The sequence below is a fragment of the Filobasidium floriforme genome, assembly GCF_021052385.1.
Source record: "Filobasidium floriforme strain CBS 6241 chromosome Unknown HD553scaffold_6, whole genome shotgun sequence".
In the NCBI taxonomy this organism is placed as follows: domain Eukaryota; kingdom Fungi; phylum Basidiomycota; class Tremellomycetes; order Filobasidiales; family Filobasidiaceae; genus Filobasidium; species Filobasidium floriforme.
The window spans coordinates 197582-224724 of NW_025763627.1; the positions used below are offsets into that span (position 1 = coordinate 197582).

At 51.2% G+C, this 27143-nt stretch overlaps 9 protein-coding genes across 9 annotated transcripts; 6 read left to right on the forward strand and 3 right to left on the reverse strand.

The window, feature by feature from the left end:
- Positions 1-1466: 1466 nt before the first annotated feature.
- On the forward strand, positions 1467-5168 carry HD553DRAFT_322773 (uncharacterized protein; the record flags this gene model as incomplete). Its single annotated transcript, XM_046181332.1, has 5 exons — positions 1467-1532; positions 1592-2650; positions 3081-3221; positions 3687-3885; positions 3949-5168. The coding sequence occupies 5 exons, from the start codon at positions 1467-1469 to the stop codon at positions 5166-5168; spliced, it is 2685 nt and encodes an 894-aa protein (XP_046038011.1).
- Positions 5169-6120: 952 nt separating this feature from the next.
- HD553DRAFT_193165 (uncharacterized protein) lies at positions 6121-7205 on the forward strand. The gene is made up of 4 exons (XM_046177039.1): positions 6121-6392; positions 6475-6605; positions 6692-6972; positions 7056-7205. Exons 1-4 carry the CDS (start codon positions 6330-6332, stop codon positions 7061-7063), a joined length of 483 nt encoding a protein of 160 aa, XP_046038012.1. The 5' UTR covers positions 6121-6329; the 3' UTR covers positions 7064-7205.
- Positions 7206-9603, forward strand: HD553DRAFT_193171 (uncharacterized protein). Its single transcript, XM_046177041.1, has 11 exons — positions 7206-7408; positions 7489-7535; positions 7602-7924; positions 7998-8019; positions 8083-8091; positions 8168-8180; positions 8257-8262; positions 8346-8465; positions 8532-8898; positions 8959-9213; positions 9287-9603. The coding sequence occupies exons 1-11, from the start codon at positions 7347-7349 to the stop codon at positions 9377-9379; spliced, it is 1317 nt and encodes a 438-aa protein (XP_046038013.1). The 5' UTR covers positions 7206-7346; the 3' UTR covers positions 9380-9603.
- Positions 9604-12633, forward strand: HD553DRAFT_193168 (general substrate transporter). Its single transcript, XM_046177040.1, has 16 exons — positions 9604-9871; positions 9970-9993; positions 10065-10265; positions 10326-10447; positions 10517-10561; positions 10632-10716; positions 10777-10800; positions 10870-10971; positions 11036-11280; positions 11340-11439; positions 11512-11676; positions 11740-11763; positions 11834-11892; positions 11973-12125; positions 12187-12250; positions 12314-12633. Exons 1-16 carry the CDS (start codon positions 9827-9829, stop codon positions 12497-12499), a joined length of 1644 nt encoding a protein of 547 aa, XP_046038014.1. The 5' UTR covers positions 9604-9826; the 3' UTR covers positions 12500-12633.
- A 587-nt stretch (positions 12634-13220) lies between these two features.
- On the reverse strand, positions 13221-15593 carry HD553DRAFT_340430 (beta-galactosidase; the record flags this gene model as incomplete). The annotated part of the gene is made up of 1 exon (XM_046182548.1): positions 13221-15593. The coding sequence occupies one exon, from the start codon at positions 15591-15593 to the stop codon at positions 13221-13223; it is 2373 nt and encodes a 790-aa protein (XP_046038015.1).
- Positions 15594-16449: 856 nt separating this feature from the next.
- HD553DRAFT_367861 (uncharacterized protein) lies at positions 16450-18402 on the forward strand (the record flags this gene model as incomplete). The annotated part of the gene is made up of 1 exon (XM_046184131.1): positions 16450-18402. The coding sequence occupies one exon, from the start codon at positions 16450-16452 to the stop codon at positions 18400-18402; it is 1953 nt and encodes a 650-aa protein (XP_046038016.1).
- Positions 18403-19310: 908 nt separating this feature from the next.
- On the forward strand, positions 19311-20826 carry HD553DRAFT_340431 (uncharacterized protein; the record flags this gene model as incomplete). The annotated part of the gene is made up of 2 exons (XM_046182549.1): positions 19311-20235; positions 20312-20826. 2 exons carry the CDS (start codon positions 19311-19313, stop codon positions 20824-20826), a joined length of 1440 nt encoding a protein of 479 aa, XP_046038017.1.
- Positions 20827-24824: 3998 nt separating this feature from the next.
- On the reverse strand, positions 24825-25142 carry HD553DRAFT_258289 (uncharacterized protein; the record flags this gene model as incomplete). The annotated part of the gene is made up of 1 exon (XM_046177377.1): positions 24825-25142. A coding segment is annotated over one exon (318 nt), but the record flags the coding sequence as incomplete, so codon positions are not given.
- A 374-nt stretch (positions 25143-25516) lies between these two features.
- HD553DRAFT_340433 (uncharacterized protein) lies at positions 25517-26755 on the reverse strand (the record flags this gene model as incomplete). The annotated part of the gene is made up of 1 exon (XM_046182550.1): positions 25517-26755. The coding sequence occupies one exon, from the start codon at positions 26753-26755 to the stop codon at positions 25517-25519; it is 1239 nt and encodes a 412-aa protein (XP_046038019.1).
- Positions 26756-27143: the final 388 nt, after the last annotated feature.

Below are 27143 nucleotides of genomic sequence, written 5' to 3' on the forward strand. Positions count from 1 at the left end.
AGCTCCGAGGTCGCAGCCGGAACAGGTCCCTTCATATATCCAAATTCAGCAATCGCCTGATATGCCTCCGCGAGTTCGGCCTCGCTACGGCGGATTGGCATTCTCATGTTGGCCTGCAAGACCGCTAGCTGTACTGACTGCGCCGTTGCGCAACCTGCATGGCATTGATGGAAACACACGCCGAGGAACGTTGACATGAAGGTTCTCACGACTCGCTTCTGGCGGTTGTGGGGAACATATCCCTTATTCACAGGCTGGCCGATAAACATTGTGAAGAGATCACGTTGGAAGATGCTCCAGTCGAGTGGCAATCCAGTCGCCGCAAATAGCGAGCTCTCAGCCGCGCGGAGGTACCGCTCAGCAAGCTGCTCGTTCCCGCCGATATATCTTTTGTTCTCGTAACAGTATGCCATGCTCGCCCCACACAAACCAGGTGAAGCAGCCATAGAGGCGGAGACTCCATCTTGCGTGGAAGGGGATGAAGCATTGTTCGGGAGGGCACTCGAATTGATTGTCGGAGCTGTTCCAGCGGTACTGGCTGGAAGTTGAGTCTGGAATGTCTGGAAAGTACCTTGGCTGATGGCGCGAGAATGACTGCCGCTGGGATCTTCCCTTGAAAGGCCCCGAGACAAATTCAGCAAGAGTTCAGCAGCCCTTTCGTCTGAGTATTCGATACTTGACGTATTCATCGTGAAGGCGGGACTTGGTTGTTTCCCAAATTGATTGATAGGGAGATTCTTGCCTCGAGTTTACCGGACAAGACTGTCATCAGGATGTTATGTATACGTAGTTATTCCATGAATGGATAGGACAGGCAGGGGATTTCGATCACTCCTTTGTCTCGTATTTAGCACATCACGTCATACCCAACAATCGAATTGCGATTGTCTAAACTGCTTGGCACCGCCTGCCTGATGTACGAATATGGATGACATGCTCTCTACTCCTTTACGATGCTATGGTACCCTCGCACGCCTTGTATGACACGAGACCGACTCTACGTCAATCAGTATGATCAAGAGGTCAAATGGCATTAGATAGCCTAGCTTTCTATAGGAGCGTAGGCAGCCTCCTTTGTCCAACATCTCGATAGCTGTGTTGTTACGTCATATGATGTGCGCTACGCTACGTCGTGATCGAGTATCTACCCTGGCAATTCAACACCACAGCGAGACCCTAACTGTGGCGGAAAGATTTCAAACACCAGCCATGTTCCGTCTTTGAACTTCAAGATATCGATGCCATAGTATTCTGTCGATCTGGGAAAGTCTGGGCCGAACGATGACCTTGACCCACCGAGAAGCAAACAAAGGATGTACATCTTTATCTCAGCTTATACAGAGCTACGAAGAATATAAAGGGTGAAATTCTAATACTGGAAGATCTTCGTTTACAGTCCAGCTAACATCTCTGCCATCCGGACCATCCCCTTTCGCTTAGCCCAAACATCACATTGCCTTCTGATCATGTCGTTTTCCGATCGCCTTTTTGACCCATCGGAAGCAGGATCCAAGACTGATAGCCAAGGGGGGGTGAGTTTCGTCCGTTTATGGACCTGATTGTCAGCTGATCGCAGCTCAAATTATGACAGTATAATGACACAGAGTGGCCAGTATCATACCATACCTCAAGAGACCTCGCTATCCAACTCGGTGCCCATTCCAATCTCACAAATAGTCATGGCACGACCGCCAATTTTGTGGGCGTGGACTCTTCCGGTTCAATATCACTCGGGATGGATATCTACTATCCAAGTATGACACTCGCCACTGGGTGCGATTTTCTGCAGCCCTGGTACTGTGAGAAACCGACACATCCTATTGGTATTGATCCGGAAAACGTGGCATTCAACCACTATCCCGGTTATACCGATATGATAGCTCATCAGGGGGACCTCAATCCGCAAAGGGGTAACGGTAAAGAACAAGCCGATATCAGATTGATGACCGCGATCTCGCCAGAGCTTCTTATGGAAGAAACAGTCACCAAGCCACGAAAAAGAAGGCTTGCCAACCAGGCGACAGACAAAAACCCTATTGGGTCGACTCTCGAGAGATTTGCATCGAGGGATCGGTGGAAATCTCGGAAGTTCTCGAGGCGAAAAACAGAGAGGAGAGCGACGCCTAGTCATCTGAACCCGTCACTAACCGACGGAAACAATGCATTCCCATCTTCTTCCTTCATTGAAACCACTCGCAGTTCATTGCTCGCCGGTACAAACCTTCCATCTGCACGTTCTTCGCTCATATCCCAACAAGGAAGCTCGAGCGAGGGAACTGAGCCGGAAATGGGAGGTGTTCTTCGTGACAAAAGTCTTCAAACAGAGAAGACGGATGGAAATGTCGGATCTGCTTTTGCTTATATTTCAGAAGTCATTTGTGTACCGAGGACGGGATGTTTTAGGCAGGCGGGGGACACGAAATGTCCAGCAGAAGTTGGGGTATGTCCCTTGAGTAGTACGCGGGATCGCGATTTCCGACCATCAGAGTTGGGGCTCGCAATGTGGATTGTCGAGCGTTCTTTCGACGTTAACCAGGGGGAGACCCTGACTTTCGAGCTGAAACTCTATCACCTCAAAAGTATCCAGGTCACCGGTGCCGGTCGTCCTCTGAGCCAGATCATGAAAAACAGCACAGAGAAGGATCGAAGCGTACTTTTTAGATATGTAGCAGCGTTCAGGGCGTACAACGATAAGCTACACGGCGGCGGATCTTGTCGACCTTGTGCACAGCTGAAGCCTAAATACTATCCCAGTTTCAGGTGTACAAAAGGAGATCTCATAAGTGAAGTTGCAACCCTGTTGGACGATGGGTATAAACTACTGTCTGACTGTCTGAGTACGGATGGAGAGACCGGACTCGTCGAATTGGCAGAACTGAATCGTATGATGGCAGGGAATACTAGATGATGCCAGTGATCAGAATGCTTCTCGAGGATATGAAACAGACTACTACAGATGTTACATCATAATGTTGTAAATAGGGTTCATTCGCTGATCCTATTTTGTCAATATCAGTGGACGACTTGCTGTCCTGGACCCTTCTATACGAGCAGCCGGTTGGGGCCGGGGGGACTGACAGATATGCTATGTAGCTGGTGCTTATGTTAGAGATCGAGCATGGTCTATCTCCTACGTTTCCCAGGGTGTCGCCCACACTATCTCTCGACAGCAAGCCACTGACTATCAGCGCCACGATACAGTAGCGCGCGCCACGAGCAAGGTGAAACTTTGATGCCGCGACGCTAGCTTCTGGCGAAGTATCAGCTTCATCGTCCCACTTCTCAAGCCCTTCACAAGCTGAACCAGGGTACTCAGTGATTTCAAGGATGTGATCCATCTCTGAACCTCCTTTGATGCTTTAGAAACCCGTATCAGGTCAGCAGATGATGAACAGGGTTCTTGGTGGGCCTCTCAGATACGTTTGATAGGTAGAACGGATAGTTTCTGCTTGAGCCTAAGCTAACCGCAAGAAGGTCGGGCTTATCTGCAGTACAGTTGCGATATCTTAAGCCTCCGCTCACACCTCGGCAAGACAAGCAGCAGCTGAGTACAAAGCCAACAAAGGATATATATCAATAAGCAAAACTGATTATCCGCTAGCGATCGTAAAACTGAATGCCTCAAATATAAGTGACAGGTCAACAAGACTGTTCGTGTAACCGCATTCCGAACGAGGTCGTGATAGTCACATATCGAGCTCAAGACACAAAACATCTTCTCAAGCTTTCAACGCAGCATGGATAGGGAAAACAAACGTGTTTCACTCAGCGAATATCCGAGCTCAGACTACACACACCCTGCGGACCTCTCTGACTCTATGAAATATGATCTTACGGGACATAAAATCGCGTCGTCTGTTCAACATGACCTGATTGGCTCTGCTAGTAAGCCAGTTCTGTCAGTAGAGAGATTATAGAGCTCTTACTCGATGATTTATCAAGTGACAGACACTGTATCAAGCGCCACCCACTGGCATATATCTACGGAGGAGACGCATCAACGGAAGCGTCGAAAGACCGTCGAGATTATGCCCAAGCCAAGGAATGAAGAAACGGGGAGATTTACGGTGACTTCGATCGATGTGCCGAAGTCGATCATGTCACGTGAACCTGAACGGACGGCGCTGACATCGCAAAGTGTCTCCGATTGGTCATTGAATAATTCCTTGAACGCCTCGTTCAGCCATACGTCGGACTTGACCGCCAGCAGTCATCCATCCGGGGAATTTTCTGCCACGGTCACCTGCAACAGCGATGTGATTGCTTGCTGCAAACATGTCGACAGACGTCCTCGACCAGAGTTGGTGCAAAGAGCATGTCGTATCTGGGAGGAAGCCAGTGGAGATGCCCTTGGATGGAACATTTATGTCGCCAACGGCTTCCACGATCTGATCGACAAGGGACAGCAGTTCAAGTCGTTCATGCCTCTCGCCCAAGATCGATTGGTTTGCGGGCAGTTTCTCAGGGCTTTTCGTTCGTGCCTTCACTACTACACGCACAATCAGTGTGAGACGGCGATAGCGAGTGCAGAATGCTTAGCCCCCTACAAGATCTACAAACTCGAGGTAGGCCACGAAATGGAGATCTTGGAGAATGCCTATGCCAAAACTCGCCATCTCGATCGTTTCTTCGAGCATGATCCGCTTCGGATTTGTCAAGGAAAGATAGGATCATGCGTAAACTCGACGGTACCTGAAATTACCGCGGAACAGTTAGCAATGACCAATTGGATTTACGAGAGACTGACGGGTAGAGCGGAACTGGACTGGGATATCTACAGCCTGAATCAAGATTATTGGCGCAAGTTGGCTTTCATCATAGCTGATCGTGACCCAGGATCCGACCCTATAGTTTTCACACGATCCCAGTTAGAAATCTGCCAGAAGTATTTCTCCGCATTCCGGGTTTACAATCTGGAAGTCCACGGACAAGGCAACTGTCCTGCAGTTAGGAGACGCATCGACGTCCGTCATGTGCATCATGACAGCGTCAATGGAACTCGCCTGGACCATTTCTATTCGACCTTCGATACGGTCAAGGCCCTGCTACGCGATCTCAGCGTCGATCATAATGGAGACGGGCCAAATGTCGTCGCGTCTGAATTTGCGAGACAGTTCGTGGAAATACCGGACGGCCCATCCGCCGGTAGTCCTGAAAAATATGCGTAAGATTTGGCTCTCACGTTGGAGCTTCTCAACCATATCATGTGAGGGTCTTTCTGTCATTTGTAACGCTTAATCCAATGTACGTAGTTCAACGGGTTTGTCATTAGGATAGAATCAAAGACAGTCCTAGGTATCATGAGCAATGCTGCGGTCTACCTTAATCTGCCGTATCTCTTTATGCGCTTGGGAGGCGCGCCTAAAAAAATGGAGATACTGAACTTCGACGAGGTGAAATTTGATGGTACCCATATGCATTTCCTCATCGCACCAACTTGGCCTGCCCGAGCAGCGAGGCATACAGATTGCAATACTTAGAATCGGTGATAGTGACCAACTTCGGAACACATGCCAGACGGCGGTGACCCATAGGATACATATTGGAGCTAGTTGAAGACCACGAGGCGACAGACTACGACGACATCGCCATTAGAGTGCTTTCAGCGCGACGAAACGAGTCTACCTCGAATCAGCGCGGTCGGTTGAAACTCGTTTCCCCAGCTAGCTCAAGCATTGAGAAGGACGCCCCAAGATAGTTACTGTTAGAGTACTTTCCAAGCATTCGACTCTTGGTAATGTCCCAAAGAGAGAAAAGCTATCGTTCTGGATCATGATGTGTTGTTACAACCACTTAGTCCATACTACGACATGACCGCGTGATCGGCCCAGCCCGATGGAGAAGAACAAGGTCTTCAATTTCTGAACGAGCTGAACTTGTGGGGTTCATTGGCAAGTCAGAATAGGATAGATCAATGGTACGAAGGTTCTCCAGCTTCAATGCTGTTGCCCAAATCTTGATACGACTGATTTGCCACTCAACTAGACGAACCCGATGATCACGTGACCGTCTGTCTACTATATCCGTCACGTGATGACGTGGACATCGCCGAGGTTCAGGCAATCAGTAGTACCGAATGTAATGATCATCATCTAGCATTACTACGTTGCTATGATACTACAAATGTTTGTCGATAGAATCAAGCTCATGCCTTCATAAGACACAAGCGCAAGTACTCGTCCAAACCAAACGGAGAAAAATACGGTCGATCGCGCCAATCCTGAGGCTTGTTCCGCTGCAACGGTTCAGAAACGATCGAGGAGCGGCACGCAGATCGGAGGAACAATCGCCCTTGATCATTGGTCCTATTGCCCGGGCGATCCGTCATCATGGAAGAAGCTCCTACTAAACGTGCTCTACAAGATGAATGTCAGAATTGCAAGTCTGTCAAGGTGAGTCCGTGTATCTCTCGAAATGACTTGCACCATCACCTGGCGTCGTACTCATGCTGCCTCAATCGCGTCTTGAAAAAAGATCCCTTGCTCCCAGAAGGGTGCACAGCTTACAACGGACGAAGCAGCAGCTAGCTGCAAGCGATGTGCCCGTCTTGGTCTTCCGTGCAGATTCGCCCCGAAGAAGACGGGGAGACCACGACAATATCCAGCGTATGTCATACGCGTTGGATGCCGTCATTTACTGATGAGTGTGATTAATGGTCTTACCTTCCATTACCTTGTTTTGTTATTCACAGAAGAACGAAAACAACGAAAACGATCAAGCCGACTCCTACCTCATCAACGACAACGGCGCAGGTCGACAATTCCTCTGCTCACGATCATGTCGGAAAGAAGAGATCATCGGACGAGACCGAAAACGAAGGGTCGACTAGCAAGCGGCCCGTTCCAGCTTCACACAACCAGTCCATCGGGCTGGACCCGGACATTTTTGGCTTGACCGGCGAGTTGGAGACCATCCCAGAACCGTTCAGGGATTGGCAGGGATCTCTTCAAGCACCATTTACGTCTTTCGACGGTGAGATGGCAGAACTGCCGGTCATGTTCTCAGCATCCACTATACCTGATCTCGCTCTCGAGGCTCTTGCCGGACCATCGCAGAAGACTGATACAATCCACCAGGACCACCGTCGTCCGCTCCCTTCTGATACTACGGGCTTTTCCCGGCGGCTACAAGCTTCAAGTTCTCGCCTCGAGAACCCGGTAGAAAAGCCTGTGACGGATCTAGAAAGTCTGCTCGAGCCCGAGATCGCAACAGACACCTCTTCCAGCCCTTCATCTCTTCTGGGCGACAATAAAGCACAAGGATCTCCAGATTCGGACGGCTCGTCTTCTCCTGACCGAGATACTGCCCCAGTGACCCTGAGGCATCGGCCGAGAACAACCGGTGCAATGCAGGATCCGATTGATTTGGGTTTGCTATCTTACATGCAGGCGGAATGCCTTTTCGAACAGTAAGTGAAAGTGCAGATCGAGCTCTGATTATTGCTGAATCGGTGTTTGGTGTTGACGATGGGGTCATCTTGCCATGTAGGTATTATGAAAGGTTGAACCCTGTGATCCTCTTGTTAGATCCGATATGTAAGTCTATTCCCGCTTAACATGTCGAGGAAAGCAGGTCCACTAACTGACTGTATTGCCGTATAGTGCATCATCTCGACCAGGTTCGCGAACGATCCAAACCTTTATTGACCGCCATCTTGGGCGTAACGGCTCGTTTCCGGTCCCCCGACATCGCCAGCAGATGCTTCGACCATCTCGATATCATCCTGTCTCGGGCCGTCTTTGCTGGCGAATCGGACATCCACCTAATCCAAGCTTTACTCCTGGCTATTTACTGGAGGACGCCTGGGGACAAGTCTAGTTGGACGAAAACAGGCATCGCCGTCCGCATGGCTCAGGGGTTGGGACTACACAATTGCTTTTCTCAGAAGTTTACTGACAAGTTCTCCGATCCAAGGGGGTTACTCGTAAGTCTTCGGCGGGGTATCTTTGTAAACCCCTGGAGTTACGACGCGCTGAACGTCCACACGATCACCACAGAATCTTCAACGGACTTGGTTGTGTACGTGATCTAGCGAGCTCCGTCCATGCATCCGAAGGCTGATGTCGATTTCGCCAAAGACAGGTGTCGTATGTGCGTCATTCGTCTTTTCCCGATATCTTCCAATCGCAGATCTTATCTGACCGCTGCTTTCATATACGTTCATCAGGTTTTGACCGATCGTAAGTATCACTGATGCGCTGAAGGTTCTTGTCAGGCACTTCACTGAAATTGAGGCATATCTCTCTTGATGATCAGATTCAGGTAACGGTCTCCGTCTCAGCACTCATCATTCCATACTTGCTAATCCTCGCTAATCTATCCTTGTGGTTTTGGGACGATCTCAGCCACGTTTTTCGACTGCCTCGAGCGATCCAATCTGACTATCATGCGGAATCCCTAGGATGGTTGGAATACGAGCCTTCCATTCATATACCGTCGGATTGTCAATTGGCCTTAAACCTGAAGTGAGCAGCCAACCGCTCCACAACCCAATGGACCAATTGAAAACACTCGCTGACAGCCATGAACAGTCTCGTTCCGATCACGGACTTCTTATATGCCGCCACTGAGGAAGATCAGAGCGACGCAAGTGCCGTTCAATTACTGCAGAAGGCGGACGACCTCCTCGTATCCCAAGAGAAATTTTGGTTCTCGGCCCAGAACCTTCCACCTACTTCCCGTTACATCGCTGCCATCATGTTCAGCCTGGCACATTCCGTCGTGAGATGGTATGCTCTGCGAAAGTCAGGAGACTCCCCGTCAGCCAGGACGCGATTTCTCGCCGCGGCCTCCAACGTCGCCGATAACATCAGCGCTGCCGCAGACGCCGAGTTACTTCATCTCTGGTTCGATGCAGGAGTGACAAACGTGTCAGACATCGGCTTGTGTCTTTTCAAGGTGCGTCGGCGTGTCTGCCGTCTCGCTGGCGGGTCACAAGGCTTAAGGCATGCCATCCAGCTGTTCGACGTTGAGCGGAAAGATTGCCGGACCATCTTATCCTCATTGCATCGGCTACAGTATGCATTTCGGCACCCAAACCTCGACACGGAGCTGTCCTTTACTTCGGTATCCCGGTTTTTCGGACGACTCGTAGATCGAGCGGAAAGTTTACTGGCGAAGAAAAGACATGGCGTTTCGCCCATCGCGGCATCGCACTTTCAATCGGGTCATTCCGATTATAATATGCCAGGTATCACTCATTTCGAAAGCATAGTGAGTTCAACATCAAGTCCGATTTCTTGGTCGTAGACCTCTCCAGTGACTGAGCAGAAAGGAGCAGTTTCAGTTACGTGATTGGGATACGGCAGACTCTGAGCAATACCTTGTGGAGTCAACTCCGTCAGGCGGTTCCAATGATGCGTCGGGATCAGTTCCTTAGATCTTGAGCCGTAGTCTCGGAACACACTCTTCTAGATATCTACTACCATATACGTCATGGAGCGTGTTGGCCGCGGAGGGGCGATGGACTCGCGCTCTGCCGGAACAATTCCCGGAACTTTCTCGGTTCATTGCAGATGGCCAACTTGGTCGAGCGCCCTGATCAATCGATGGAACGCTGATCATTCCGGTCGTCGATCACTGCGTATCACTGCAAAACGGAAATCAATTTGTCGACTCGCATGACGAAATTGATCTCGACACGGGGGCACGAATCTGGAGCCACACGGGGTCAAATCGCGCGTCAAACGCCTAATCCTGGGGGCATGTAACGGTCTACCTATGCACTGTGTATATAAAGGTGGCGAAACATCTCGCATCCAATGCATTGGTACTGCCGTCACCTATCGACCAGACATACAGCCGCAGATCTTCTCAATCCGCTAATATGCAGACAATCAAGGCGAAGTTCAGTGTCATCGGCGCCGACGTGGTTCGTATCTCTCAATCCGCTTCGTGACCGGCAACCGAACCCGATGCTGACCTGATCCATCACTCTTCTTCGGTTGGCTATCGACTCCCTTACCTTAGACGAAGCGATGCATCCTCGTTTGCGTGAGTGAAATTCATTTCGGAATTGCCAGGGGCGCTGCTGGCGTTTCGCTCATTTTCAGGACAACTCGTAGTCTTTCAGCGCTGTGGCGGGCGTTGGCTTCGGATACGACTTTACCTGGTGGGGTAGTATCCTTGGATCAGTCCATTTCAACCAAGTCTACGGCGAAAAAGAAGTGCCCCTCCCGACCGGGGATACTACACGTATCCTTTCCACGAATCAGACCAGTGTCGGTACTGGGCTCGGAGCTGTCGGTCTCGTCCTGGGATGCTTGGTGAGCACGGTCGGAACAAAATCATGACGGGACAATTTTTCACTTTCAAACACACTTCAGGTCGCTTCCTACTTCAATGAAACTTTCGGTCGGAAGCGTACCATCCTGGGTGTCGTTGCGGGAGTCGGCATCATCGGCACTCTGATCCAAGCTCTCTCAGTAATCCCTCACAGCTATTGGACGTCAGTTCTCGGCGCAAGTGCGAGCCGGTCTTGAAATGAAACACTAACTGCCTCAATCGGTCTGCATAGGTGTGTGATCGGAAAGATGATCATCAATGCTAGCTTGGGTACGGCGTGAGTCACATAGTGGTCCACACCATGTTGAGTCCTGATGAGTACGTTGACGATGATTTTCTGGACATAGTATTACGGTCGTCCCACTCTACATGTCGGAATGCGCCCCTCCTGCGGCGAGGGGTGGCTTTGTCGCTTTATACTCAATGTTTCAGGTGAATCTTTTCATCTCGTTTGATTCCGAAGTTTGCCATTTGATTCTGACGGTCCTCTAGGCTTTTGGAGTTCTCCTTGGATCGGCAAGTCGACCTGCACCTGAGGGCCGTTGTCACAACAACTGACAATCTGGGTAACCTATGACAATGCAGATCGTCATCTACATCATCATTGACGAAATGAGTATGATCAACTACTTGCTTCCCATCATGTTACAGGCTATACTTCCGTTGTTTCTCTTAGCAACCGTCCCTGTGCGTGTGATCCAGAACTTCCCATAGATCGGTGTCGATAAACTAACAGCTATTCCGCACTCAGTTCATCTGCCCTGAGAGTCCCCGATGGCTTGCTACCAAAGGGCGACTCGACGAAGCGACAGCTGTCTTGGATTCCTTGCGACCCAAGACGGCCGACTCTCACGAGCAACATATGAAGGAATCGATTGAGATAAAAGCCTCCTTCGACGCTCAGAGTAGCTCGGGCGGCGAAGGATCCTGGATTGACCTGTTCAGGAAGGGAAACCTCAAACGCACCTTGACTGTCATAGGTTATCAATGTTTACAGTAAGCCGAATTTATATGCGGCATATGGCGCGCGTTCTGACCTCAACTCTTTTCGCTAGGCAAGCGCAAGGCGCGAGCTTTATGACATATTACCTCGTCGTTACTTTCCTCGGGATGGGTATCTCGAACGTGTACTTGGTTCTGATCGGCTTCGGTATCGTGAGTCGGAACCTAAGCCTCCCTGGCCGCGCCCTGTACTGATCGCGATTGATGTCGCGTACAATTAATCAGTGGGGCATGGGAATCGCATTTGTGTGCTTGTTCTTGCCGGATCTGATCGGTCGGAGAGCTTTGCTGTTGGGAGGCTCTTGCCTGATGTTCGGCGGGTTGATTGTTGTGGCAGCGGTCGGAGGAACCGTAGTGCAACCTACTGGAGCCTTGGCGAACCTGGTCATCGTGAGTCTAGGGTCTCCGTGCTTCACTCCGCCACAAGCAATTGACATCGCGATACCATCAAAGGCCTCGATCTTTTTCTGGTCCTTGGTAAGCTCATTGAGATAAGAAGCGGTCGAGTAAGCGCCATCTGACTTTAGACGCTCCTTTCCGTAACAAGGGATTCTCCGGCGGTTGGGGCTCCGTTGTGTGGCTTATCTCGGCGGAAATACCCGCAAGGTCGGTCGTGATCATTCTTGCTTCTTATTCCTCATACTGACAATGCGAATGGTCGCGTCTCACAATCCGTTTCTCCGCAGGCCGGTTGCTGAAAAGACTATGGCTCTCGGTGGCGCCTCTCAGTTCGCTATTTCGGTCCTCATCACCTTTGTGGCTCCGTACATCCAGAACCCTGGCTACGGAAATTTGGGTCCGAAGATTTGCTATATCTTTAGTGCATTCTGCTTAGTAGCGTAAGCATCAGCTCTTGCACTCCGTTCAGCAGGTCTGGAGGCTTATCGCATTCTTCAACAGGTTCATGTTCGTCTACTTGCTGGTGCCCGAGACTGCTGGAAGGTCGATCTTCGAAATCGAACAAGTGAGACCAAATCCAGTATTCAAGCGGAGGTAAGACAGCTGACCTATCTTTCGAGCTTGATAGATGTACGAGGCGGGTCTCCCCGCCAGGAAGTTCAAGTCCTACGATAGCTCTAACCTGGTGGCCGAAAAGCAAAAGGAGCTGGGCCTGGAAGAAGAAAAGCTTTCGGTTCCGGACAAGATGGAGCTCGACGACAAAGATCGGGAGATCTCGCACTTTGAGGACTCTCGTGGCCAGGCCTTCGCATGAGTCGACAAGAGCTCAATCCAGATCGAGGCCGGCAACAGCATTGGGCCGGTCTCTGAAGACGATCAATAATCGAAATCCCGTACCAGTTGTATCAGTATTCCTTGAGATCTATGAATAAAATTCTGAATTTTTCACCGAACCATGGGGCGCGCAGCCAAGACCCGTATAAAGACGTCCTACCGCTTACTGCAGATATCCTTGTGCGGTAACACCGTTTCCGAAGAAATCTCGCCGGACTCGAAAACAGCTACAGTAGTCCAATTGAGATAAGATAGTCTGCACATCTGCGTCCTGCTCCGCACTGGATCAGAGACCGAATACCTTCAGACCCAGATCGATAGACTGTTCTTATGAAGGCTCTTGTACCTCGATCGATTCATGCTCTGTCGAACCTAGCCTTACGAGTTGGAGTACGAACCACAGGACCGATGGTCATGCCGATCGCCTTACCTATGTTTAGAAGGCATTTCCGTGTTGGAATCGCATCGAAACTGCAAGATACGATCATCATATCATTTCCTTCTTACGATGGAATCATATAAATGCATAAGAGCGATATCCTCACGCCTAAGAATATAGTCAACGTCCATGATCTACATATAAGGTACAATCAGGTCATCTGCGAGCAGTGAACGTTACAACAGCGTCGGACAGGTTGCGAGCCTTGGCAGTCACGGTGACTGTGCCGGCCTCTTTCGTCGATCGCAGTATGATCAGCGCTCTACCCTGATAAGTATCGTGTTCCCTCGTGGTAGCCACGAGGGTTAAAAGGGTCTGCGTTACCGAATCCCAACAAAGTGGCGGGTCCCGATACGCTCACGCTGATGTTCGCTTTCTGCATGGGCCGAACCTCGCCGGCGGTATCGACCAAGGCTACCCGGATGTAGAGTAGGTCATCCCCGTCGGCCTTCAGCTCGAGCTTTTCCGGGCTTAGTCGAACAGCAAGGCTAGAGGTGTCCGCACTCTGCATCCGATCCCTTCCCGTCTCCCTGCCCTGGTCGTCATAGGCGATGGCTTCAAGAACTCCGGGAGCATATCGAGTCTTGAATCGACATATGTGTTGATGCGCCTGTCCTGCCGGCTGCGTCCCGATGACTTTACCGTTCAGAACCAAGCTGACCTTGTGGGAGTCCGAGTAGACGACGACCTCGCTGCGCTTCCCCTCGCAATGGTCCCAACTCCAGCTACGAACGGCATCGGTCGGTCGCCAGATATTAGCAGCAAGAGGACGGTCCGGGAGCGGGAGCGGTCGAACTGCCAAATAAGGCCTTCCCTTGCGTAAGTGCCATGCCGTCTTGCTGTGCTCACACTGAGGCTGTATATAGCCGGTGATGTCGACGAAGGGTTCTCCGGCCGTATGAGCCGGGAAAGGATGGCCCATGGATGGCAACCGATCGTACCGCGCCCCAGCGATACTGGCTTCTCCCAAGTAATCCCAGCCCGTCCATACAAAATCACCGAGGAGTTGGGGACTTTTCTCGACCAAGGGCCAGGTCGTCACACCCGCCATAGCGCCGGTCTCGCTTCCGACGATCATCCGCTTGGGATACCTTTTCATATCCATCTCATATCGCTCGACCAGGTAGTTGTAGCCCGCGACGTCGAGCGTCTCGAAGACGTCTTTGGTCTTGCGGTCGACGGCATTGAATGTTGAAAGATGCGCCATCAGCCCCGTCAGCGCGCCCACAACCAAGTTGAGAAACTTGATCATCATCGCTCCTGGAATCTTGTCGCTGACATTGTCCAAGATTGAGATATCGTTGATCGGCTTCTTCTTATCGGCGGGGAACATCATGTTCAGGATCCCATTGATGCCCATCGTAGTGTACCGATAAGGGTCGAGAGCTTTGCACGCATCCGCCATGATCTTGGCATGCTTGATTCCCCAAGGGGTAGCCGAGTCCATGATCTCGTTACCGATCGAGTACATGATGACGGACGGGTGATTATAATCCTTGTCTACCATGGCTTCCAGGTCTCGCTCCCACCATTCTTCAAACTCGAGGTGGTAATCGTAAGCACCCTTGCTCACGAACCAGACATCAGTGTGCTCGTCCATCATCAGCATCCCGTATTTGTCGCACGCGTTGAGCGTAGCGATGCTGACAGAGTTGTGAGCGCTTCGGATAGCATTGAAACCTGCCTCCTGGAGGATTTGTACCCGACGATCCTCTGCCTCGGGTAATGTCACAGCTCCAAGTATCCCGTTGTCGTGATGTACGCAGGCGCCTCTGAGCAAAACCCTTTCGCCATTGATGCAGAGCCCGCGTTCCGGCGTCAACTCGACAGTGCGGATACCGATCCTGTCGACGGCCGTATCCAGAAGCTCTCCCTGAAGGGTCTTGAGCCGGACTGTGACTTGGTAGAGCGAGGGCGAATTGCAAGACCAGGGAGCGACGTTGTCGATCTCAAAGTTCTGATCGATCTTCGCTTCACTGCCAAGTCTGGCTCGAAACGTAGTCGAGCTGGCCAAAGGGCCGGCGACATCCCCTTGGACGAGGTGGAACTCGACCTCCACGATCGCATCGACCGGTTCGGCGGACAACGATTTAGTCTTGATTGTCATACCGATCAGAGCGTTCGACCCGTTCAGGGATTTGGTGTGTATTTGAAGACCGAACGGTTTGATCGAAATGGACCCGCCGATGAGCAGGTGAACGGGTCGATAAATTCCGCTACCGGTGTACCAGCGAGAATTGGGCTGAGCGAAGTTGTCGGCGACTACCTCCATGATATTCTCCTGGTCGTATTTAAGATAAGGAGCAAGGTCGACGTGAACGGTAATGTAGCCCGATGGCCTGCCTCCGATGAGCGCACCGTTCAAAAAGACCTTGCTACGGTGATAGATGCTCTCGAATTGAACGATGACCTGTCGTCCCTTCCAAGAGCTGAGAGCGTCGAAGGTCTTGGTGTACCGATAGGTCCCTCCTGGATAGTATCCGTTATTGTGAGCGGCGGGCACCTTCGGGCTCCTCGTCTCGCCGATCATCTCGTCGCGAGGCAGGCGAAACGGTCCCGCGGGCTTCCCACCGTTGTCCGGTGTTGGCCTTTCGCGCACGACATACCAATCGTCGTTAAAGTCGGATAAAAGCATGTTCAAGTGTCGAAGTTGTGACAGAGGTGATTGGATAGAGAATATGGCGTACAAATCAAGAAACGTCGAAGCGAAGGATCACTGGCAACCTATATAGTCGCGATTCCAATTTCCGGCCGATTGCGTTTTGTTACAGTAGCGCCTAAATCAATGACGAGCTGCTGGGTGACAAATTCAACCTCTCGGACCCGCGGTATCAAACAAAGCTAACGATCGAGCGAAAACGCTGGCGACGGCGATTGAACCGGCCCATGATGGAATATGCTCCGATGATGTACCAAGCAGAGTTTGCTTCGTGTGGTTGACGTCGATGGATGTGGAGGGTAGGCTGCGCACTCTGAATGGATCGTTACGGCATCGAGCTCGGAATTCGAGCTCCAAAGCCACATTTGCACATATCATTCAAATCGTCTGGAGCACAGTTCGAGATCTAAATCTTCATCTTGCTATGTTCGGCACGAAACCTGATAGACTCAAACTCTCAAAATCTCTGCCTCCACAAACATACAATACCGGCCTGGATTATGAAACCCCACTGATACGTCACGTGACACGCGCGCGCTAGTTTGCGCCACCGCAAACGGCTGTTTCACGTTGTTTCGGCATTACGCAGTACGCAGAAGGTTCCTGTCTCGTCCTGCCCGAGCAAGCGGATCAACTGATCTACATCGGGGAACCTGTGTCTTCCTTTATGGTCTAGCCTTAAAGGCCAGATTCTGCATGCATAGCAATGCCCCATTTGGGTGTACGGATATATACACCGAAATCAAGCGAGACCATACGTCTAATCGGAACGTCAGATCAAGCCAAATCCACGCGTGTTCACTTCGCCCTTATCTGACCGCAAACAAAAGCGATGACTTCAACACAATCCCACTCAGAGCACGGCCAATTCCACCTCGAAGAGGCTCTAGGCACACCTCCATATATCGCGGATCTTCTAAGGGAGATGTCGGATAACAGCCACCAGACGGTATCCGGCATCAGCTCACAACACATTGCGGACCTTGCCGGCGGGATGAGAGAGTGTGGCAATAGTTCAGCCTCGTCTCATTGTCCTATGCAAGAAGTATTTGACACCACCTACGAGTTTGCACACGACCAGTCCAGGTTGTATGGAAATACTGGATTTCCTGTCAATGGTTTCACCGTTTTCGACACTACTCAGCCATCAACTACGCACCACCTTCCTCCAAGCGCCAGCGGCTACCTCGATGACGATTTCCTTTTTCCTCATGGGAACTTCGCGACCCCCGTTGATGACCTATCGGGACAGCTTGATCCGTATCACATGCAGCCTATTGCCAGCATCCATACAACGGTACCTGGATATGATACCGTTACATATACTGGCGATCTTGATGTCAATGCCCCTTACAGTTTGGATCGGCCTGTAATAATAGCCACTGGAAATGGTTCCTCTGTACAAGCGGATGACTCTGTTCTACTGTCAACACATTTTTGGAGGATGCCCGACAGTGCCTCATGGCTGTCTCAACCTGTAGAGACAACTCCGTGTTCCACAAATCCCAGACCTATGGCCCCACCAAATGATGCTGTCAGTCAAACTGATAGGCGCGTCTCGACCAAGAGAAAGCGAGCCACATGCTCAGGGATATTTGGGGCATGTCCGCATCGATTCGAAGACACCCGGTGCTTCACGCAAGTCGAGATCGCTGCGTGCAACAGGCTCTGTAACCTGTTGACTGGCAAACCTCTTGACTGGAGTATCTACGGACTGAGGTCGGGCGACGTGAAGCTATTTCGCAGCAAATGGCCAAATGTCCGGGAAGACCAACTTGATTCCTGTTGGAAATACATAAATTGCTTCAGAAGCTACAACATGTTGATTCACAGGCAAGGATTATGTGAAGTTGCTAACGATAAGAAGAAAATGAATACGGTCTTCCGACAACAACTCCACTATCCCACCCAGAGTTGGGAGAAAGACTTGAGTGACTTGCTCATCGAGGTACTCGACACACTAGCTGAGTGGGATATAGGCCAGCTGGAAGTTTATCCTAGTGGTGTGCAACCCAGCATACACATTGGAAATGCCCCCTTAAGCGCCTCAGAACTGTCAACATCGAACATAGCGTTCAGTTTTCCCTACACCATCTTTCCATTTGACAGCTCAATCGACTTGAGCTACCGTGAGGAAACAGGAAACTCTGCCTGCCAATCCACTGGGAATCAAGATTCTAGCCAGGAGGATATGGCTGTGTTGGAGACGCCACATCCTGAGTCTCCTCCTCTCACTTACATTCAGGCTATTGAGGCCACCGACAATAACCAACGGTTTGCAGGAAAATCATGTGAAGGAAAGCTACTCTCATGCACATGTGAACGGCGATACCCTGTGCAGCTCTTGACTGGTATATATCTGGAACTATTCCAATTCATCTATGCTGCGCAAAGTGGTGGAAAAGAGGCTGACTGGAATGTCTTTGCCCCGGAATACCGCAACATGCCTCGGGGTGGTTCAGCTAATTTTGGAAAGGTGGTGTGTGGCGGTAATACAAACAAGCAGATACTACGGAAATACATGACCCAGTGTCGTCGAGTCATATGCCAAACACATGATCAGGGGTTTTGTAGACATCTGATGGAGCAGTTGAGTCAGCAAGGCATCAATGGGAACTTCACCCAAAAACCAGTGGACTTTGTCGACAGTTTCAAGGCGGTCAAAGCTCTTCCTGAATCCGCTTGGACAATTGGTCGCCCATCACTGTTTCAGGCAATTGAAGATGATAGTTCATACATAGAGTTGCCATTTCAGTCCAATCCTGTAACCACAATCTCTTCATGATCTCTAATTCTATGTAAATGTAAGTTGTAGTACGTCTTGCGGTGGTCTTATTGGGGACCTGCATCCAGTATACGATGGGGATGTGTTATAGCGGTTACGTGACGCGTCGGACGCGCCGTACGCGACTCCCGTATGCAACTCCCGCCGGGGGTACTTTTCGGTGTTGTTGTTTTTATGTAGAACTAGTACCTCTGTAATAGCTCTACATCCGTTATTACATTCAGATGTCTACCCGTACCTTGCCTCATTCCTGCGTCCCGTCAGCTTGTCCAGGGGGGTCCCCATCGGGGGTCGCTCCCGGGCCTTACAGGATGTTAGTGTCAAATCCGATTGTTCTTGAGACAGCTCACCAAACATAGAACATTCATTTTTCACCTCTTTGTTCCCCCCATGTTTCATCTATACAACAACAAGACGTGTGGCCACCCCTCTCCAACAACAACTCTTATTGCTCATATCAACATATATACTTGTCACATCACAATCCCCTTTAGAAAAAAAAAAACATCTAGTAATGACATCCTCATGATGCATACGAGAAATTTGCTTTGTTATAGACTTCATGGGTTCTTGCAGACTACAACGTCAAACCTGCAAGCGATCGGTCCCTCTGACTCCTTTTCAGCGTATATACAGTGGTGAAAGGTATGGCGGCATAAGTGCGTGATTGAGCACGTCAAGCTATGATGTGATTCCGATCAAAGGAGAACCACTCCACGGCAAGGCATCTAGATTCCGAGATACATGGAGTCAGGAATACTGAGGCAATACATATATCAGAGCACATTGCCGATGCTTTCTTGCTTCTAGATAAACTGTTTTTCGTCGGACTTGGGATCATTCAGTACTTGCCGCATCCGACACAACGCTGAATCTCGGCTAAACATCAGAATTGCCTTCCCAAAAAAATGGTGCATCCGGAGTCCTTGACCTCTATTCAAGCGCCCGCAATTCCGGGCGAGGAGGATGTCTTCGCGGCCTTCGTGCAATTCCCCGAAGAAAGCGCTGACAATGCATCGGAATCGGGTATCGTCAGGGTTGAAGGTGCTGCTTCATCAAGAAACATCCGCGAAGCAGACCTGCCTGACTTGGTGCCTTCACTTGCCATCCCCTCACCCTTCACGTCAACAGGAAGGCCTGATGATTCAACGTCAAATTGGAACGCTCCTGGCTCAACATTGTGGACGGTTGGAGGACCCGAGCATAGCGACATCGTCATACCGTCAGCTTTCTCGTATCCGACACAAGTGTCCACGTGTCACGTTGAGACGGTGGTTCCGGCTGACAGTCCCCCTAGCTGGGGAAGCGGTATACTGTGGTGTGATGACTGTAACAGTAACGGGGCACTGGACAACGATCATCAGGAACTTTTGGTCTGGCTGATGCGACAGTTGGGATTCGATAATGAGAAATCCAAGTGGGGTATCTTCCGGAAAGAGTATCATCTCACCAAAAAAACTGGCGTCAAGATGATTGTTGCCGGGTTGAGCAATCAACAGGCTGTGGCGTCTTTCATTGCGCTATGCTGCTATGCGTGTTACAAACAACATCGCTGCTCCTGTCGCGAGGTGGAGAACATGATAGCCAACGGCTTTTCAAGCGATCCCCTCACTCGCCGAAACATCAGTCAATGCTATCAAGCCATTCTCGAAATCGATGATCCACAGTGGAAGTACCTATTGAAGGGAGAACTACCTCCGACAAGTAAACATAGGAGGAAACTTGACTGTGACAGTCCCAGCGCAGACTCGCCAGAGGATTCCATAAGCGTGCCGATTACGGGATACGATGGATCCGGTCCAAGTCGGCCTTTCACGGACGAGGACTTTGACTGTGCGTCATCCAGCCTGGGTAGAAACGCTTTACGGCCCGATGCTGATACATGCTTCATTTACTACCGTTCGTGAAGCCCCCGAGTCGTCTTTCCCGAGCCAACTCTCATACGTCGAGTTGGAGCGGGAGCAGAAAAAGTGCGGAGGCGATCTCTTGCAGTGTCAGTATCCTGTTCACTCAGAGCATGCTGTGCAGTCGGGTGCCCTCAGCGCAACGCTCGACGGGGATCTCATGGACCTGTTTCGTTCCCTGCTGAGATTGTGTGGGCTTGAAAAGAACCCCTGGGCGGTTTTCAGTCCAAACATCGTTTACAAGGGTGGAAAGCTAGAGGAATTCTTTCACGACCGGGACGCACATCTCGTCTTCCAGTACATCAACACCATCAGGCTGCTTATCATGAAAGAGCATCAGGAGAGGGGGTGTAGATTCTTCGAAAAGATGGTCGCCAGGCTACGCTACAAAAGAGGAAACAGCCAAAGCATCGATTTGCGTAGGTTTTATCAAGACATCCGCCAGTTACCAGATCGTGCTTGGAAACAAGGCAGACCGGAATGGTTCCCTCCATCGCAATCAAGCGATCTATCTACATGAACGACGCCGCCCCTTCGCGCTTCCGAGAACAATCACTTGATGCCATACTTTCTGCTAAGCAATGTAAAGCCATCGTATCTTTTATCGTGTTGTATCGACTGATTTCGATCCGAAAAGGGTCATCTCGACGGCGGACAATAGAAAGTCGTGCGCTCCCTAATTATCACAGTGATAACATATACCGCCAGGCTGATCAAGCCGAAGCATCCATACACATGAGAGTATCGCGTCAACCGCGTAATCGCGCTGAAAGGGATAGATGATGATGATGGAGGCAAAAGCTAGCATAGATACAAGGAGAAGTCCCAAAGAGGAAAGATATCTAGCTAGCTACGCGTACGCGTCGACATGCCCACCCATCTCTCTCGACCATCTCTCCCCTCTTTTCCGTGCTGTAGCGGGCCTCGAACTCGCTATGGGTCCGAAGACGATTTGTTGATGCTCATATCCGCTCTTTTTGTTGTTTTTCTCTTTTCTTTGACATGTGTTTTCGGTCTCGATGCGTTGATGTTGCTAGGACGCCCGGTCGTCCCTGTTTTTACTCGGGTTGAATGGATTGTATCTTTGTCGTTGTTGATTGGGCGCCCGGTCGCCTCGATTCTTTTCTTCTCGGGATGAATGTCGTATGCTTGCTTCTTGGATGCCCGGTCATCCTGATGTTGTTTCTCGGGTTCGGTGTCGTGATGCTTTTCATTATTCTACTTCTCCTCCCTTCGCTCCTGAACCCTTCCCCTCGTTCTTGTACCCTACCCGTCTTCCTCTTCCCTTCGCATGTTGACTACGCCTCTCCACGGTCTCAATCTGTCGAAACCGGCCCTTCCCGCTGGATCTCCGTCCGGACTCGAAAGCCAAGCGCTGGACCTCGAGATATTGATGATGCGATACGGGCCTGACCATTTCGTCTTCAGCTTACGAATCGACTCGTGGGTATCGTCTTTTCGAGGATCATAGACCTGGACCAGTTGACCGATGTAGAAAGGCCTGATCTGTTTGGCATCCGGCTTTTGTCGTTTCATCGCTTCCGTATCCCTCGCGGCCATGGCTTCTCGCCTCATGTTGTCGGCGTTCTGCGCAAATGGTCCCGCCAAAGCCGGTATGCTCCTTTCATCCATTTGCCCGAACAGTAGCTCTCGCGGAGAGTACCCGCCTAAGGAATCCAATTTGCGATCATTCAGGGCCGCTACCGCTAATTGTAAGCGGTTTGGCCATATCTCGAACGCCTCTTCGTCGGTCAGGAGCTCCGCTCCCAGGTCCGGTCCGATCCTGCAGATTCGCCTCAATCTGTCGAGCACGAGATGATTCGCGTTCTCGGCCAGAGGTACGTGGGCAAACGGCGCCGCTGGAGTGAGGCTCGCTTTCCCTTCAAGAAAGGCTTTGATCTTTCGAGTCATGAACTGGTTGTCCACGACTATTTCCTTCGGCATCATCCATTTCTGCGCCATATCCGATAGCGCTACGATGCAGGTCTCGGACGAGGGGTCCTTGTTGAAGCACCACGCGAAGATGAACTTCGAACAGGAATCCACCGCGATCAAAGCGATTTTGTAGCCTTCGATCGAGGTCCTCGGCATGAACAAGTAATCCATTGCGACCAGTTCGAAAGGTGTGTAGCGCAGCGTTTCTCGAAGTAGCGAATTGCGGAGTCTGGGGCCAAACTTTCGACATATTTCGCATTCCTCGATCGCTTGCGCTATGTCCTTCCTGATGGACATCCAGCTATGAGTACGCTGAATGTGGCGCATCGTGATTTCTTTGCCGAAGTGTCCGCATTCCTCATGTCCCTTGTTGGCCATGAGTAAGCCTTCTTTCGATGGCAATACCTCCATCTCGTTTCCCATGCCTTTGTTTCTCGTCATGAGCTTGCCACTTCGTACCCAGAATAGAGCCGCTTTCTTTGTAACCATATCCGAGTCGCTGTTGATCAGTTTGGTAAGGAAACAGACGATGGGGTATAGGTCGTCGCCTTTGAAGCGATTGCGAAGCTTTTCGTCGTCCTCCGACTCTCCATCCATCCACGCGATTTGGATTGCGCATATGTCGTTGGGTACCCCTTTGAATTCGTTTCGGGCTTCGATGTCGTCTTTTGGTCTCGATCCTATGGCGTTGCGACTGAGGTAATCCGCGATGACGTTATCTTTGCCTGCCTTGTGGACAAACTGGATGTCCGCTCCCGAATTGAGGATTGAGTCTTTCCAAGAGGCTCGCTGAAACGTCGGTTTTTCGTTATTTAGCAGGTCCTTGACGGCCTGGCAGTCGGTGTGGAGCACCACCTTCTGCCCGTGGACAAGTGGTCGAAAGCGTTCCAGAGCCCATTTTACGCACTTCAGCTCGAGGATGAAAGAGTGCGAATTCTGTTCTCTTTCGGATGTTCTCCTCGATGCGAATTCGATGGTTTCCCCGGCTGAGTCCGATTCTTTCTCCTTTTGGTATAGATGGGCTCCGAAACCCTCGGCGCAAGCGTCTACCTCGATGTGAAAAGGTCTGCCGTCATACCTTGGTGCTACCGTCATTACCATGTCGCTCAGCGCTCGTTTCAGGTTCTCGAACGCCTCTTGCTCCCGTTCTCCCCACTGCGGCCTGACGTCCGTTGTCTCTAGAGCTCGTTTCAACGCTCCTTTCACCGATCGTGTACCGGAATAGACCTTGCGTGTAAGATCTGTGATTGGCGCCGCGATCGCAGAGAACCCAGGAATGCTTCTTCGAAAATGCGCAGCTCGATTGACGAACGACAACGCTTGCAAGGCTGTGACTGGGGCCGGCAAGTTCATTATCGCCGATACCTTTTCCGGATCCGCCCTAACGCCTCGGTGATCCACGATTTGCCCGCCGATTTTCGCTTCCGACATGAATAACTGAGTTTTCGACGGACTCCACCTCAGCTTATTGGCTATTGCGCGAGAGGCTAAGTCTTTGAGCTGTTGCAGATGGGTGTCGAAGTCGTTGGCACTCGTGAAAAGATCGTCCATCCATATCTCGGCTGTCGACCCTAAGATCCCTGCGTAGGCCTTCGCCGCTCCCGTTTGCATGGTCGCGGGACTCCCAGCGAGTCCTTGAGCCATTCTTGTGTGGCAAAAGTGGCCGCGACTCGGCACGAAAAACGAGGTCCAGGGCTGCGAGTCTTCATGCAAAGGGAAGCTGTAGAACGCTCCCAATTGATTTGCGACGGAAATGTAGCGTTTTCCGCTTGTCTTCGCGATCAATTCTTGCATGTTGCCTGGCATGTATGGGGCGCATTTCGCGGCTCGGTTCAACGGCTTGAAATTGAACACCATACGGTACAGCTTCGTGAGATCTTGTTTTTTGTTCTCCGGCTCGCATGGACCTGAACCGTTTATCTCAGCAGCGTCTGGACTTTCGCTCACATCCATAGCGGCGAAACTCACAAGGGGTGGACCCGGGATCAGGTCCCGGATCCTGGCAGGTACTGGTAATGCTAGCCCAGTACACGGGGGTGTCCCGATTTGTCCCTCTTTGACTTGGTCTAGGAGGGCTTCGTCTAATCTAGAGGTGACGGACTCCTCACTCGGTTGGTCTACCTTCTTCGGCACCATGATGATGTTCGACACGCATCTCACATCCCAAGGGTCTATGGGACGGATCAGCTTTGCGTCGAGAAGTATATCGACATAGGCTGATGCAGCTGCCGCTTCGTTCCTAGACATCCTTTGTGTCGGCTCTCTGGGTAGTGAAATAGAGCTGTCGATTTGTATCCTTGCGGGTTCGACATCCGCCGGCTCTAGCTCCTTCAGGCTAAGCGCCCACGCTTGGTGATGGGTGCGCACGAAGTCTTCTACCCTCCTCCTCTGATTTTCATCCAGATCGGAACCGATTTTGATTTGAGCCAATATCTGCTCGGCTCGGTCCTCGCATCCGGTGTCGATGTTCTCCGGTAGTTGGCCTTCTTCGTCTTCGCCTCGATCTTCGAACCCTACTGCACACAGGGCCGCTTCGTCCGCCGCCTCCGTGACAGGTTCGTACGCTGGGAAGGATCGTTGGATACCTCCACCCGTAATTTTGAGGAGTCGATTTCCGAAGTCGATTGTCGCTTTCGTCTGAACCAGTAGAGGTAAACCGAATAGAATATCCCAAGACTCGTTCGCCTCGACTACCTCCATCGTGAAAGGCGCTTTTATCTGCCCTCCTTCGTAGTTGAGGATGAAGTTAGCTTTGACCCTACCCGCCGACTTTCTTTTTGAACCGTCAGCCATCCTGAGGATCCGGTTTGATTCTCTCAACGTGCCTAATCCCGCTTGATGTTTCCCGAAGAAGCTGAGATCCATCGCTGAGACCAAAGCCATGCTGTCCATATATCCTCGTCGGCCTGCTGATAGTCGGTATCCATTGCTTTCGATCGTATGCGGTACGCTGAACGGTGGGCTGACTTCAGTGCCTTCGGGGTAGATGTCTATGACTCCTTCTCTTCCTTCTATTTGCCCCGCCCCTTCGATCGGTTGGGCGGGTCTTTCTTGCCTTACCGAGTAGATAGTACGTCCCGCTGCTGGCAGGGAAAATCTTACGGCTCTATCGCGGTTGGCCTCGTCCTCCTCTTCATCGTCCTCCTCCGTCTCGTCGCTTTCCTCTGACGGATCTACTTCCCCCATCGTGCATAATCCTATACCTTCCCCTTCCTCTCCCCCCGATCTTCCGCCTTCCTTTCGAGGGTCTGCTTGCTTCCGGACTCGACCCTCCCTCAGAGGCCGCGTCCTCGGGCGTTTCCCTGGAATGCCATCCAGTTCAACCCTTCCTCCTCTTCGTCGTCTTCCTCCCAGTCCATCGCTCCAACTACTGCCGTTTGTTGCCCGATTGGCGCTCTATTCGCTCCCGACGCATAGTAGTTGTTGTATGGTCCTGAGTTGTTGTACGGAGCGTTGTTGTAAGCGTTGTACCCCTGATTGTTGGCGTAGCCCTGGCCGTATCCGGATCTTTGGTTGCCTTGTCGTCCGTACTGATTACTCTGCGTTCTCTTCACTTCCGAGACTTTGAAGCGGAAGTTTTGTTCTCGAGTATTGACCCATTTGTTCGGGCACTCGCGAGCTATGTGGACAGATGGTAGCTTCGTACCGCACTTGTAACATTCTTTGCTACCAGCCGGCTCCGTACCCGGCGTCAGCGGGAAGTTACTATCGGCTGTAACTTCCGCTCCCGCTCCGTATCTGGCTTCCCATTCGTCAATCCGGGCCTGGTGGGCCGGCGTGATGGCTCTGTAGCGATCGTCCGCACCCAATTGATCTCCCGATCTCGCATACACGTCCTTCTTTCGATTCGCCTCTCCGTACGACGGGACCCTCGAGATCGGAGGTAGCTCCTCGGTCGACAGAGCCGGGGAGATGGGTAGCGCTCTCCTGTTGGTCGAGGCCATCGATTCGATGAGGGCCCAGTGCTGGACGTCCCTGATCTGCCACTCGGTGATGTTTTTGATCGACGAAAGGACCTCTTCGAAGGTGTCGTGAGGGCTTTCTCGAAGAACCTTGCCTAGCCCTCCGCCTACTCCATTGAATACCGCGGCTACCTTCGTCGAGTCGTGGGTGCTTGTAGGGACTTTGTTACCCAACCTGGCCATCTCCTCGCAATACTTGATGTGTAAAGGGACCCCGTTGCTATCGGTTTTCCCGACATCCGAGTCCCTGAACTTTGTCTTCATCATGTCTTGTAACGCACCCATCCTCACGACCTCGTTGATTCCTCCCTGCCCAACGAACGTCTCCTTGAAGCTAGCCTCTAGGGCCGTATACGATCTCTTGGTCGCCTCGTTCAAACGATCGATCCAACGCTCCGCTCTCGAGTCTGGGATCATACACCTAACGAAGTACCGTCCTTTCTTGGCATCGTCGGCATCTTCTACCCCTCTATCAAGCATAGCGATGTCAAAGTCGTTCAGGAACGACTTTGCTTTGGCTTCGCTGCCGTCGAATTTCGGGAGGTCAAGCATTGTCGTACTTTTGATGGGTCCTTTGGCTATTGATGGCGGTGCTGATGGCGAAGGACTGGGTTCAAAGTATGGGAGTTCGGAGAGGGCTCGTAGGGTTCTTTCTATGGCCGCTTCCTGGGCTCTGGTAAGGACCATATACTGTCGGGTCGGGTCTGGGATCGGTACTGGAGCTGGTTCTGGGTACTAGGGTCTGGCACCCACCTAGGTGAAAAACTACGGTGGTGATTATCTCGATCGAAACCGGTCCGATTCGTCTTGTTTTTCGAGCTATCTCGTTCTACTGTTCTCCCCTACCGTTCGCAGCTTGCGTCGCCATGAAAGGGATAGATGATGATGATGGAGGCAAAAGCTAGCATAGATACAAGGAGAAGTCCCAAAGAGGAAAGAT